This window comes from Diabrotica virgifera, chromosome 7 (genome assembly GCF_917563875.1).
Source record: "Diabrotica virgifera virgifera chromosome 7, PGI_DIABVI_V3a".
NCBI lineage: Eukaryota > Metazoa > Arthropoda > Insecta > Coleoptera > Chrysomelidae > Diabrotica > Diabrotica virgifera.
The window spans coordinates 175,038-190,374 of NC_065449.1; the positions used below are offsets into that span (position 1 = coordinate 175,038).

Genomic DNA, 15,337 nt, shown 5'->3' on the forward strand with positions numbered 1-15,337 from the left:
AGATGTTCTGCCCCTTCCTCAATCAGTAGTTTTTCAATAGATCCATTCCATTTAAGTTGGCTAGTATTGGCTTCCCTAGTATTTTTTTTTTCAAAGAAGTTGCAGTATCCCTGCTGTCTTCCAGGTAAGTGTTAATCCTGGAGCAGTTTTTTCCCAGCTTTCGTTTTTCTTTTCGGTTATTGCACTTCATACCTCTTTTTTTCGTATGAAAAAATGAAAATGAACAGAAAAAGGTAAAAAATAAACCACATTATTTATAAGCATTTATATAAAAATTTACTTATTAATACAAATATTTTACAACAAAAGAAGCAACAAAAAATTTTAATGGTACAGTGAGAAATTTCGCCCCAAAAGATATTAGTTTGAGGTAGGTATGTACAAGAGAAAACATTATAGAAAACCAATACTTATTTGTACTTTTCCGTAAGTTTATTATTTCAAATATAAAGATCTCTAGTTTGTTCTATTCGAACTCAAAAAATTCATTTCTGATAAATCAGTTATAAAGAAATGATTTTAAATATTGTGCAGTGAATTCAACAGAACAAATTAATAGTAATACATTACTAACCAGTTTCAGTCTTCCTGAATACAATAAGGTTATCGATCATAAACACAATCAATTCTGTACCATCAGACTTTGTATTTAAAACTAGAGATCTTTTTTTTTTTTTAATTTACAATGTCCCAAAATTCAAATTACATACATAATTTGTATATTATCAATTTTACAAAATTTTAAGAAATATGTAATGATCAGACTTAATGTTTACACAACTCTTCTTACTTCGAAGAACCTCTTGAGATAGTATACCTGCCCTACAGTCATTGCTACTAAAATTACTGCTTCAAAGAAGGACCACATGACTACCCTAGAATTTGTGCTTTCATTGATGCTTCTATGAATTCTGTCTCTAACCTGCATATATTCTTGTTCTTGTTTTACACCAGACAATGAATCTAGAAAGTAAATATTGGCGTTAAAATTAATTGTATATACAATACAGAGTGATTCATTAAGAATGTCCAATCTCCTCCGAGTTGTCCAATCTCTAGACCTCAAAATATTAAGATTTAACCAAAATCACTTATATAAAATGTGCCTCATTACTGAGTTAGAGGGTGTTTTATTTAAAAATTTAATAACTATTTTTATCCAGTACTTTAAAACTATTTGACATATCCTTGTCATACTTTTTTCCATACTTATCATGCTAAAATAGCAATTCCTCAGTGGCGTAGAATTTGGGAAGGGTCAACAATTCACTTTCCCCTGTCGTACGCCTCTGGTGTACAGAATAACATATTTTATATGTATTTACGTACACAAATTGGTTACTTAATACTTACATTTACTGTTTTTAAGTACTGCTTAACCGAAATACTTAAGTACTATTCTTGGTACTGGTACTTATACTTAGTTCCACTTTGAATAAATACTGGTACTTAATATTTAAGTACTTTTTGTCGGTACTTACAACAGCTCTGAGTGTAGGTATATGAATATTTAACACTCTCGCTGCCAAGTGTAACATTTATGTACAGTCTATAGTTTATATTGACAAACTTGTAACATTAATGTACAGTTGCAGCGTTTCACTTAGAACACTAGTATAGTTTTGGCACAAGATGATATAATTTCAAATATTATTGGCAGGCAGAGTGTTAAGGGCACCCAAAGACCGAAAATTTAATTTTTTAAGTTTTTTTGGTTATGATTGAAAATTATTCTCTGAAATCTTCTCTTTCCAACGATATACCGGGTGTCCACTTATATTTTCCCTCAGTTTAACTGCCTATAACTTCTAAACGGCTCAAGTTATAAATATGCGGTTTTCGCTGAAATGTTTTATTTTAGTAAAAGTTTTGTCTGAATGGATTGAGTTTTTTTATATCGCTTTCAAATATGAAAAAAATGGCGGATTTTTGAAAAAAACTTTCTCTTTTTGCAGTACCGTCTCCTATCGGAGGTTGGCTACCGTCACAGCAATCTTAACTTTGTTGGCTGCGGCTCTGAACAACTGTATTGAACTGCACCCATACCACTCCCTTAAATTTCGCAACCAGGAAATCCTCCTACGTCCCACATTTCTCTTTCCCGAGATTTTTCCTTGGATTATGAGTCTTAGCAGAGAGTACTTTTCTCCTATTATTATGTGACCTAGATTCCAGTTTTTTCGTTTGTATGGTTTTTATGACTTCGCATTCCTTCCCCATCTTCAGCAAAACATCTTGATTTGTTACTCTTTCTGTCCATGGTATTTTCCACATTCTCCTGTAGCACCACATCTCGAATGCCTCAATGTTTTTGATGTTTATCTTTTTCAGTGTCCAAGCTTCCATGCTGTACAGCAAAACAGAGAAAACATAGCACCAAAAAAAACTTCTGTTGACTTTTTTCTAATAGAACACCCAGTATATTTTTTTGTAAATTGAAAGAACGGTCATTCACCTATCCAGCGATATAAAGTTTTTTAAAATCGATTGACAAATGACTGAGTAATTAATTTTTAAAATGAGAGGTGCAACGTGGATATCACATAACTCAATAACACAACTAAGCAAATTGATATTATGTTATGTGATTTCCACATTGCATCTCTCATTTTAGAAATTAATTGCTCAGTCATTTGATAACCGATTTAAAAAAACTTTATATCGCTGGATAGGTAAATGATCGTTATTTAAATTTACAAAAAAATATACTGGGTGTTTCAATAAAAAAAGTCAACGTTTTTTCTTTAAAAAATCCGCCTTTTTTATTTAAAAGCAATATAAAAAATTTAATCCATTCAAACAAAACTTTTACTAAAATAAAACATTTCAAATAAAACGAGTCGTTTAGAAGTTATAGGCAGTTAAAATGGGGGAAAATATAAGTGGACACCCGGTATAATACATTATAGTCGAAAATATTCATGGTTACAAAATTATTTATTTTTTGAACGCCTGTACTCAACTTACTGTGTGCCGGTAGCTTTATAACCTATTGAGTGTTTTATGTTTTTGCGATTTCCCGAATACTAGGTTTTTAATTTTTGATGTCAAATATCTTTGGATCCTTAGATTATAGAAGGTCCAAATTTTTACAGTAGATGTAGATAGATAATATCAAGTGCCGCATAAAGTGTTAGTGAAAACTGTACAAAAACAAGTAAAATAAAAAATAAAATCTAAACTTTTTAGGGTTTTTTTGTAAGAGTATTTTAAAAATTTTTAAAATAAATGTTTCTTTCACTCTAACTTTACAGAAATCTATGCGGCACTAAAAAATACATGTAGTTTCAAAATACAAAAAGAATTAGGTCTCTAAGTGCTTTGGTTACAGAGATATGTGACATAATGTTAACATTGTCGTTAAATGGGACTTCAGGTGCCCTTAATGAAAAACAAATTCTACTAAGATTATCAGTGAACTGTGCATACATTCACTTACTTGTAAGTTCTCTGATCATTTCCTCCAACTTATTAGCATTTTCACCTTCTTGTTGTTCTGCCTTTGGAGATTCCCCAACAGCCATATTAAACATAACAACTTTAGGTGTCATAGTTGACATCTTGTTTGAGAAACAATATGTATATATACCAGATGTGTGGGCTGCAAATGTGTATTTTCCGGCAGTTTCCCTTTCACCCTGGTATAAGTTCTGGCCGTTTGGATCTATAATACGCACATCTATGTCAAGGAATCCTCCTTCTGCTATTTCAAAAGTGAGACCTGAAATAAACAATAATTTTTAATATGTTGGTGTGAAAATACTATAAAGGCTTCTAAAGGTGGTTATTTTAAATAAAGAAAGCAGAAGAAAAATAAATCATGGCACATGGGGAGTGCCTTATATATGAATACTTATTTAGATCTGTTTTGAATGATTTGATTCCATTCATTATCTATATATGGGGTTAGAAGTGGTTTTAATTTAGGTGGAAATATTGTGCATACATATGAATATGTAGTTTTTTAAGACATTTATTTCCTATTAGTCCAGAAAGCCACTGCGCATCCGCTAGGAAAAATATTCTAATTCGGATTTTTTGCACAATCTTACTCAAAAAGAATCCTTTTAACAAATTTGCATGTTGCCAGGACCAAAAAGTGGTCAAACATTTTTTAAACGTTTTTTTTTGTTTTTTTCCTAAAATTATTTTTTTTGCATGCAAAAAATTATTTTTAGGTTTTTTTTATCATTCCAAACAGAAAAGGTCTTCAGTGACTTTTCTCTAAAAATGATAGTTTTTGACATAAGCGATTAAAAATTAAAAAATTGCGAAATCGCCCATTTTTAACCCTCAAAAACTATTTGAAAAACTGAAAATTTGAATGTTGCCAAGGTAGATAGATATTCTTTAAACATAGATTGATGAAATCCCGAAGAGTTTTTTGCAACACAATATTCAAAACTCCTTTGTTTTTTAATTGCTAATCAAGCGTGCACGACACTATTTTCCACCGACAGTATGGTGCAAATTAAAGGAATAAATTCGTTATTTCTTAAACCGGCGAATTTAAGGAAAAATTCCGAAACAGGTCGATTTTTATTTTTAAGTTATGATATTGTGGCATATAAGGTATACAGTGACGTCATCCATCTGGACGTGATGATGTAATCGATGATTTTTTTAAATGAGAATAGGGGTCGTGTTCTAGCTCATTTGAAAGGTTCTTTAATTCTCTATTCAGTAATATAAACATTTACATAATTATTTATACAGGGTGTACAAAAAATTTTTATTAAATTGAAAACAGTTAAATTGAAGACAGTGAAAACAAATAAAAATATAAAAACAGTTGAAGAATTACTTTCAGGTTTTACTGAAGTATCCATAAAAAAGTTGTTTCGTGTTGGAAAGCAAGGAAATAGGCCTCGACCAATTAAAGCAATTCTGGACAGTTCTGCTAGTGTTATTCGTGTACTAAAAAACCGAAGTCAATTACCTTCAAATATTAGAGTTAGCTCCGATCTTACTATCAGTCAGCGAAATTATTTAAATGAACTTAGGAAGGAACTGGAAATAAAAAAAAGTGCTGGTGAAACAAATCTGACTATTAAGTATGTACATGGAATTCCTAAAATTTTACCTATTAAAGAAAAAAACTAATCTGTAGGGATAAATCTAATTTAAATCATTCAAAGCTATCTGTTTATTTTCATAATGTGGGAGGCATGCGTACGAAGTTGATAGATTTTAGTCTAAGTGTATTATGTTCGAGTTATGATGTTATTATACTTGTTGAAACATGGTTGACAAATAGCTATTCTGATTCAGAATTGGGCTTGGATTCTGATTATAATATCTTTCGAGCAGATCGTGATAATTTTGATCATTTTAAAGATAAGGGAAGAGGTGGCGGTGTCCTTATAGCCGTTAAGAAAAAGTTTAACAGTTTTGCTCTATCTATACCTCATACTAAAGTAACAAATTTTTGTACTAGTTAATATTGGAACAGAGAACGTTATTTTTGGCTCTGTGTACATACCGCTACGGTCTGATCATGAAATATACGAAGATCATTGTAATGTCCTTGATTTTATATTAATGAACAATAACTACTCTAAGGTTTTTATTTCTGGTGACTTTAATCTTCCGAATGTTACGTGGACAAACGATAATTTAGGAGTTAGTTTATTGAACTATCCACCAAATTCACCAGCTTTACATATGGTCAATTGCTATAGTTTTTACAACCTTTTTCAAAATAATTTTGTGTCCAATAGTAGAAATGTAATTTTAGACTTAATCTTTTCTAATTGTAAGGAGTTGAGTGTTGTAAATGCTGCTGATTTAATTTTTCCTAACTCCCTTAACCACAATGGTGTAACATTTGATGTTAATATAATAAATAACAGTGATCCTTTAAAGTATGCAGAGTCATATTATGATTTTAAAAACGGTGATTATATTGGTATGAACTTTTTCTTGTCGGAAATAAATTGGGATTCACTAAAGGCTTTGAATATTGAAGACGCTGTGTCTAAATTTTACGATATTGTCAATCATGCAATAAATTCTTATGTTCCTAAAAAAGTATGTAAGACAAGTACATTTCCAATTTGGTTTAGCCCGGAGTTAAAACGACTAATAATAGAAAAGAAAAAATATCATAAAAAGTATAAGATGTTCAACAATTATGATGATTTTATTATTTTTCATAACTTACGATCTGAATGTAGTACACTGAGTAAAGATTGTTATAATTTATATGTTAGAGATTCTGAATTTAGAATTAATAATGACCCAGGCACTTTTTGGAAATATATAAACAGTCGCAAAAAAAATTATGATGTACCTTGCCATTTATATTTAGGAGATGATCAAAGTAGTTCTGGGGAGGAAGCTGTGAATTTATTTGCCAAATTTTTTTCTACAGTGTTCACTGACCATATTACTACCCCCCCACAATATCAATTTGAAAATGCTGGTAATATGAGTTCATGCTCTTTTAACATAAATACTATTTTTGAGAGTATTCACAATTTGGCTCCTACACTAAATTTTGGCCCTGATGGCATTCCTAACTATCTATTAAAACAATGTGTTTGTACTATATCTAAGCCATTGTGTATACTCTTTAATAAATCTTTGCAAGAAGGGGTTTTCCCTGATTGCTGGAAACGAAGTTACGTAAAACCTATATTTAAATCTGGTTCAAAGTCAAATGTGGAAAACTACAGAGCAGTTTGTACTATATCAGCAATTCCAAAATTATTAGATTATTTAGTTACTAAGCAGCTTACTTGTGAATTCGGCAGTATTCTGGTGAATGAACAACACGGTTTTGTACAGGGTAAATCTACAGTAACTAATTTACTTCTTTATCAGAATGACATTGTTATTGCTTTGGAGAACAAATTACAAGTAGATTCCATCTATACTGATTTTTCTAAAGCATTCGATAAGGTCAATCATAATATCTTACTTGCAAAACTTACAGCATACAGTGTTTCTGGAAGTCTCTTTGATTGGATGCAAAGTTACCTGACTAATCGAAGTTAAGTGTAAAAATAGGATGTTTTCTTTCTAATGCTTTTACAGCTACATCTGGAGTACCGCAAGGTTCCCACTGTGGCCCTCTTCTATTTAATCTGTTCTTGAACGATGTTCACTCTATTTTTAAGGAAGTTAACTTTTTAATGTTTGCTGATGATGTTAAAATATATAAGACTGTCAATAATGAGGATAACATTTTTTAGCTTCAGTCACAAGTAAATGATTTTTATGAGTGGTGTGGTAGAAATGATATGGAACTTAATATTAATAAATGCTTTTTAATAACTTTTGCTAGATTCCATTCGCCTATTCACCATCAATATTTTATTAATAATACTCCTGTCACACGTGTGAACGAAATTCGGGATTTGGGTATAATATTTGATTGTAAATTAACATTTTACTCTCACATTGACCATACTGTTTCGAAAGCATTTAAGATGTTGGGTTTTGTATTGCGTTCATCAAAAGATTTGTCAATTCACACAATAAAAATCTTATATTGCAGTATCGTGAGATCAATTATTGAATATGGTTCTATTATCTGGTCACCTAGTTATGCATATCAAATCCTAAATATTGAAAAGGTTCAAAACAAATTTTTACGTTTCGCAGCTTTTAAGATGGGTTTAACAGTTAGAAATTATACTTATGATAATATATTAAAGAGATTAAATTTACAAACTCTTGAACGCAGAAGAGTCATGTTGGATATTTGTTGTCTTCGCAAAATTATCTCTGGTGTTATTAACTCCGAAGAATTGATAAGTCTTGTATACTTTAATATACCTGCTAGATTGACACGAAATCCACAAATATTCAGGGAACAACGACATGCTACAAATTATGGTCAATATGCACCAATTAGTAGATTGGCCCTGTATGGAAACAAGTTTAGTCATGTAATAGATCTGTTTGGTTCTTCAGTTTCCTCTATTAAACAAGAACTCGGGCGTCTTGAATTTTGAATTTAAAAAAATTAAATAGATTTAACTGTTATAGTTAATTCAGTTGTTTTCATCATTTACAAATAATTTATATTCTTTTTTATTTTTTATGTTTGTGTTTTATAGTTGTAGTTTTACATGTATCTAAATTTTATATTTTCATTATTATGACAAAAGCTCTGCTTTATTGTATTTTGTATGTATTGGGTTTATCCCGTTAATAAATAAATAAATAAATAAATTAAATTATTTGACAAAAAAAGAAGTAGAAGGACACCCTGTATAAATAATTATGTAAATGTTTACATTACTGAATAGAGAATTGAAGAACCTTTCAAATGAGCTAGCACACGACCCCTATTCTCACTTTAAAAAATCATCGATTACGTCATCACGACCAGACGGATGACCTCACTAGTATACCATATATGCCACAATATCATAACTTAAAAATAAAAATCGACCTGTTTCGGAATTTTTCCTTAAATTCGCCGGTTTAAGAAATAACGAATTTATTCCTTTCATTTGCACCATACTGTCGGTGGAAAATAGTGTCACGCACGCTTGATTAGCAATTAAAAAACAAAGGAGTTTTGAATATTGTGTTGCAAAAAACTCTTCGGGATTTCATCAATCGATGTTTAAAGAATATCTATCTACCTTGGCAACATTCAAATTTTCAGTTTTTCACATAGTTTTTTAGGGTTAAAAATGGCTGATTTCGCAATTTTTCAATTTTTAATCGCTTAATATGTCAAACACTATCATTTTTAGAGAAAAGTCACTAAAGACCTTTTATGTTTGGAGTTATCCAAAAAACTTAAAAAAACTTTTTTCAATGCAAAAAAAATAATTTTAGGAAAAAAACAAAAAAAAACGTTTAAAAAATTTTTGACCACCTTTTGGTCCTGGCAACATGCAAATTTGTTAAAAGGAGTCCTTTTTAAGGAAGATTGTGCAAAAAATCCGAATTAGAATATTTTTCCTAGCAGATGCGCAGTGGCTTTCTGGACTATATAGTGAAGCCATTCCGAGCAATATAAGATGCTAAATATTGTTTGAATGGCACATTTGACTAAGAGTTGATGGATAAACGGGACGAAGGTGACAGGCAGTGGTGTTTTTGAAGTTATACTTCTTTATGCGCGATATGAGGGTGAATTTTTATATGTTAAAACCTACGATCCCGGCGCATGCGCATTATAACTTTGTTCTGATTGGATGTTCAAATGACATGTCAAAAATTATCCAATATGGCAGCTGTAGCGCAGCTGTGGTTTGGACGGTTAACGGTTTGGTTATGTATGGTTGTTGCCAGTGGCGGCTGGTGACTCAAAAATTTGGTAGGTCTGCAGTATTTTTTGGTTTTTTTTTAATTCAATATCTTTTAATCGTTGTATTTTACAACGAGGCTTTTAGTTTGATATTTTACACCATATATTTATTCATTGTATATCTATTAAAAAATAATAAAGAACTTACCGATTTTCTTCTTTTCAAATTGAAGATAAATCCAATTATATCAAAAATAGCAATGGTACATTATGGCACACTAGTAATTGTTTTATAGTTTATGTTTTTAGTAGAATTTTATCGATAAATACGCGAAACTAAGGAATGCAAACGAAAAAACACTACAAACAAAATCGCCACAACAATAATTGCATTATAGGGTCTTACGAACTAACTACACACAGAGCCAAATATATTATTTTTTTTTTTATAAATAAGCTCGATTCGTCGATTTTTTTTTTAAAGCAAACTTGTCTATAACTTTTTCATTAAAGTTTGGTATTTCTTTTATAAGTGTTTTTTCTACTGATAACATGGTTAATGCTACAAGTCGGTCTTCAGTCATGGAATTTCTCAAGAATGTTTTAATCCATTTTAAACTCGAAAAGCACCTTTCAGCTTCTGCCGTACTCATGGGCACTGTAATTAGAATTTGAAGCAGTTTTACAGTTTCTTGAAAAGGCTCTGTTAAATTATTTTCAATTAAAACTTTTAAAAAAGGTATTGGTACCCCAATTAATACCCAATTAATGTCAATTGGTACCCCATTAATGTCTCTACAGTCTCTTCTAAAATAAATAACAGATAATTCAGTCTTCAAGCGCTCCCTATCTAAATTTGGATATGACGCGCAAGTCAGGCTTAAATTATCATCTGGGAAATTAGCACAATAATTATCAAATTGCTCAGGATAAAGCAATGAAGTTGCAAGTAGGTGATTTTTAAAAGCAAATCTATCATTTGCACAATTTATGATTATATCACAAACTTCGATAGATGCTCTCAGATGATCTACTGGACTGTTATCCTTCCGTAACCTTTTAGTTGGTAATGGTTCAACGCATAAACTAGAACCTTGGTCAATGGTATCATCTATTGAATTTCTAACTGAATTCATGTATCTTTCGAAATCTGTCACCTTTTTATTGATTTCCAAAGGATCCGTTTTAGTCTTTTGAAGGGCATTATACAAAACGTCTACTTGTGGCATTATGCGATGGAAAAATGTTAACCAAAAAACAAAATTTTGATCCACTAGTATTCTTTGAATGGAAGACGCTGAACTACAGACAGCTGCCTTATCAAACGATTCTTCTATTTCTTCCATACATTCGATAAAAGAAGATCGATGTTCAAACACAACATTAACAGTTCGAATATTGAAGTTCCAGTGAGTTGGAGCGCCATGAGGAATTTTCTTTTGGACGATTTTATCTAAAACTGCCACTCGTTGTGGCGAATTTTTAAAAAAGGTAGGGATTTCATTTAAATTTCCAAAAAAAAGTCTAACTTGAGAGTTTTCGGAACAAGCCTTAGACATTATTAAATTTAATTGATGCGCGTAACAGTGTACAAAATGAGCAAATGGATATTTTTCTTTGATTCTGGCTTGAACTCCTGCGTGCTGTCCACACATGACCGCTGCCCCATCATAACTCTGAGCAATTAGTTTATTATTTGAGTTTTCCAGGATAGGATCCAAAACACTGAAAATGTTTTTGCTTAAAGTATCTGCATTTAATTTTGAAGGTACCAAATATGTCCAAAATCGTTCTACCGGTGCTCCATTTCGACAATATCTAAATACTACAACCATTTGTGATTTTGCTGAAATGTCTGTAGTCTTGTCGGCCATGACAGCTAGATATGGAGATTCCCGAATTTCCTCCAAAATTTTATCCTGGCATAATTCCAACATGCAGTCCAAAATATCATTTTGAATTTCTTTAGAAATGCCCTTAAAAACCGTCGATTCTTCCAAGTGTTGTGCTAAATGTCTATCCAATTCAGCAGTAAAATTTATGAGGCCGCGAAAAATTCCAGGATTGTCGGATGTTTGTGTCTCGTCGTGTCCCCGAAGCGCCAATTCGAAAACACTACAAAATTTTATGCAGTCTATAATTTTTGAGAGAACATACCTATTTTTTGTTACAGCTTCATTGAATTTTTGAATATTTATCCAGTATGCAGAATCTAACTGTTCTTTAATATTCACGGAGCCTAATAAAGCATATTCCATTTGATTGTGCAAATGATGCTTAGAAGTTTCGTGCTTTTTTATTTTATCACTTAAATGTACTAAGTCTGTTACACCAACTTGCGTCCATGACTTATCACCTCCAAAGAGTACACAAGGAAAACAGAAAAGAGCGTTTTTTCTGTTGCAGCCACATATCCAACTATTTCTCGTATAAATATCGCAATTAAATTGTCGTTTGTAATTTTTCCCTCGGCTTGATCCTTCTTTTTCGATTTTAATATCCGGCAAAGGACGTCCTTTGCATTTTAATTCTAGTTTTTCGTCATAAGAATATTTAAAGAATCTCTTAACATTAATCAAATTATAAATAACATCCATCCTGAACAGCACTTTTATTCTCATATACTTAATATAAATACCGAATTACGTGCAGGACAACTTATTTTAACAGTCGTCGCGTCGCGATCACCGATTATTTAAAATTACAATAAACGTAGGTTTCTACACACTAGTTCGAACTGCGACAAATGCAGCTCAAATATTGCTTTCAGTCGTCGCCTGAAAAGTGTAGGCGAGGGTTGAGCGGGTGTTATCGGGGATATCTTTAACAGTTCACAGCTCGGAGTAGTACCGGTCCGGTCAAATAAGTGGGACTTGCTATCGCCATGAGATGCGACGGACGACAGATGAAAATAAAGGCGGCCATGCACGAAAACCATCTAAATGAATTTAGATTTTATAAGTAGTGATATTTTTTATTTAATTTTCAAAGTAATTTTGTTTGGATTATTTTGGTGGTTCTGCAGCTCCGCAGCACTTATATACCAAACGCCACTGGTTGTTGCATTTTAAAATTTGTGGGAAGAGAAACAACAAAGGTTAGTTAATAGTTATACTGCCTTTTTAAATAGTTTTCATATTATATTTTTGAAGTTATACTTCAAAATGTTTTAATTTATGTATGTATCAGTCCAGAAAAGGTGTGGAAAGAATATATTAGTGTTTTTAAATATATTTTTCTACAAATGTGTTAAAAATGCAATTTTTAGGACTCCATAGGAGCCTTAAAAATGCTACTTTAAGGCACTAGTGCTTTAAAATTTTTAAGGCACTGCAGTTAAAAGTAAATTGTCAAATTGTGAAACGTCAAAATATTTATATTTCGTTTATTAACATTAATATTAATAATACAACTTGCGCAATTTGAAAAAGGTGGTTTAAAAGGTTTTTTATTATAATTTTGTGTCTTTGGATTTGTCTTCCTTGGGCATAAAATAATAAAACATCCATTTTTATATTTCACTTGTCACCGTGATGTATAATTATGTATATCTGAAAGGTAACTAGCATGCGGCTTGATGGCCTTGTTGGTAGAGCATTGGACCAGAAATCAAAAAATCACGAGATTGCGGGTTCAAATCCCGGACGATTCATATTTTTTTCTTTTTTTTTTAATATTTGGCATTGTTAAGTTTTGGTTCATTTTTGGTAATTATTGTTAATTTTTTGTATTGTAACTGTTAAGTAGGTATATTTATTTCGTTGAAATTATATTATAATAGAAATATAACTTCTTACGTGCGTACGAAGTACACACACATTCTTTTTTTTACATCACTAGCCTCGATAGACACACAAATTTTAGACATTTCTGTACACAGGAAGCTGGATTTTTATTTATAGCCTTCACCACGCCAAAAACAAGTAAAAAACATGTTTTTCGATATCATTTTCCCTCGTTATAACCAAATATGCCTCATTATAGAGGGTTATAGTTCAATAGGAATTTCATGGGATACCTCATGCACCTTGTTATAAGCGAAACCTCCATGTTCGTTATAGAGACTATTATATTTCTTTACCATATGACTATTAGATAAGTATCCAGCTGCCACATTATATGAATGAAACATATTGTCACAAAGGCAATACAAAACTTGTCATGTTACAGATGATAGCAATGCAAGTAGTCTAAGGGCTCCAAAAAAGACAACTAGGTATTGAATAATTCAAAAATCCTCAATGCTTGTACATTTGATTTACAGAATATACCTTATTGGGATTATAAGTTATTCTTTTTCGAAAGAACGTTATAAACTAAAGCAATAATATGTATAAATCCTGAACTAGGGACATATGAATAATTGTTAAAAAATCATAAATACATACCCATTTTTGTGCCAGCTTCCACTTTGTCAAAGAAACATTCTTCTGCATGTGCATCTACTGTGATAAAATAGGCCAAACTTTGATTTATGCCCAAACAAACCAGTGAAATAAGGAAGCCGAAAAGATACATGTTTACTTTAAATTAAAATTAGAAAACTTCGGCCACGTAACCTCTCACACTTGACGTTCAAGTTTGAAGAAGGTTGATGACTTGATGACAAATATGACAAACTAGACAAACACATGGCATGTGAAGTGACATTCTATTCGCGATGAAAAACAAAGTATCTGACCTCTGGTGGAATAAATTTGAACCACTATAAGTGGTATAAACAAACCAGAAAATTGTTGATTTGAATTGAATTTGGTCACTTTTTAAAAATGTTTAGTAAATTTCAGCATTATCAGCACATTAAAATATTTTAAATCAAATCAGTATTGTTCTATTCCTTAATTGAATGTTTGTTTATACCATTTATATCGGCCATTTTCCTGCATTCGACCTGCCCTCTATATTCCGTTTCAATCGCGAATTGACAGCAGAATGACAGAATAGGGCTTTTCAACGATTCTCATATTTTTCGAGCTTCTGTCATATTTCGTATGTAATATACACAGTAGTAACATAGAGTTATATATTAGCATAGAGAGAGTATCATTTAGAGCGAAGTGACGACACCATCTTTTTTATTTGGATTAGTGCTGTTTCACTCTTACGCATAGTAAAGCTGCTACAGTTGTCCTCCTCTTCCGTGCCTATATTCACACTGAATGTCATAATAGATTTTCGATACAATGTGTTAGAAAGAGATGCAGCAAACCAGTCCATGAGATCTTGTCGTCAGGAAGCGCGGAAAGTAGGCTTCCTCTATGTTAATATATACCTCTATGAGTAGTAATACAACATATGACAGGAGCTCGAAACAAATGAGAATCATTTGAAAAGCCCTATGTGTTTGCTAAATATCAAATATTTGAGTGCTCATGAAACTGTTCGTAAAGGCTGTATGACACTATGCATTTTCTTGTATCATTTCTAATATCGTTTCTGATATGTCAAAAAAATGTATAGTGTCATACACAGATACAAGAAACGATATCAGAAACGATACAAGAATTTGTGTCAGGCACAGATTCTTGTACAATAACTGCGCAAAGAGCAAAAACGTAAAACCTGCTGGTAAAACTTCTAAATGTCATAATGGCGGCTGAAAATGAGATCATATGATTTATGTCTTGATGAATTTATTTGTGTTTTGTAGGTATTATTTATAAATATTTTATTGATACTTAATATACCGTTTGGTATGGACTACTGTTCTACTAATAACCATATATTTAGAATAACTTTGGGTTTCATATTGCATAATTTTTTAATAGAGGAAAATACTTAGTTCCAATTTGGATCAAACTGAAGATAATTATAATGCAAATATTTTAGCACAAATATCAAAACAAAATAAAAAACACAAATAATCAACAGTCAACGTAAAAATTATAACATTAAAATATTTGTTTTTAAAAGTTTATAAATTTTATAAAATCCTTAAAATCAGCTGTAGACGCAGTACTACCATACCAAATGTAACGTGACAGGGTGACAAACAAAATTTCGACCAATCACGTGTCGAATTTCATACAGTTTTCGATACAAGAACTTGCATAGTGTCATACAGGGCACAAATGTACGTACAAGAAAGGATACAAGAAAATGTATACAAGAAACGATATTAGA

General features: G+C 31.5%; 1 protein-coding gene across 1 annotated transcript; it reads right to left on the minus strand.

Annotated features, from left to right (window-relative positions):
- Positions 1–250: 250 nt before the first annotated feature.
- Positions 251–13,855, minus strand: LOC114328450 (transmembrane emp24 domain-containing protein 2). The gene is made up of 3 exons (XM_028277304.2): positions 13,603–13,855; positions 3,440–3,721; positions 251–963 (listed from the first exon to the last, which is right to left on the minus strand). Exons 1-3 carry the CDS (start codon positions 13,730–13,732, stop codon positions 773–775), a joined length of 603 nt encoding a protein of 200 aa, XP_028133105.1. The 5' UTR covers positions 13,733–13,855; the 3' UTR covers positions 251–772.
- Between the last annotated feature and the right edge of the window lie 1,482 nt (positions 13,856–15,337).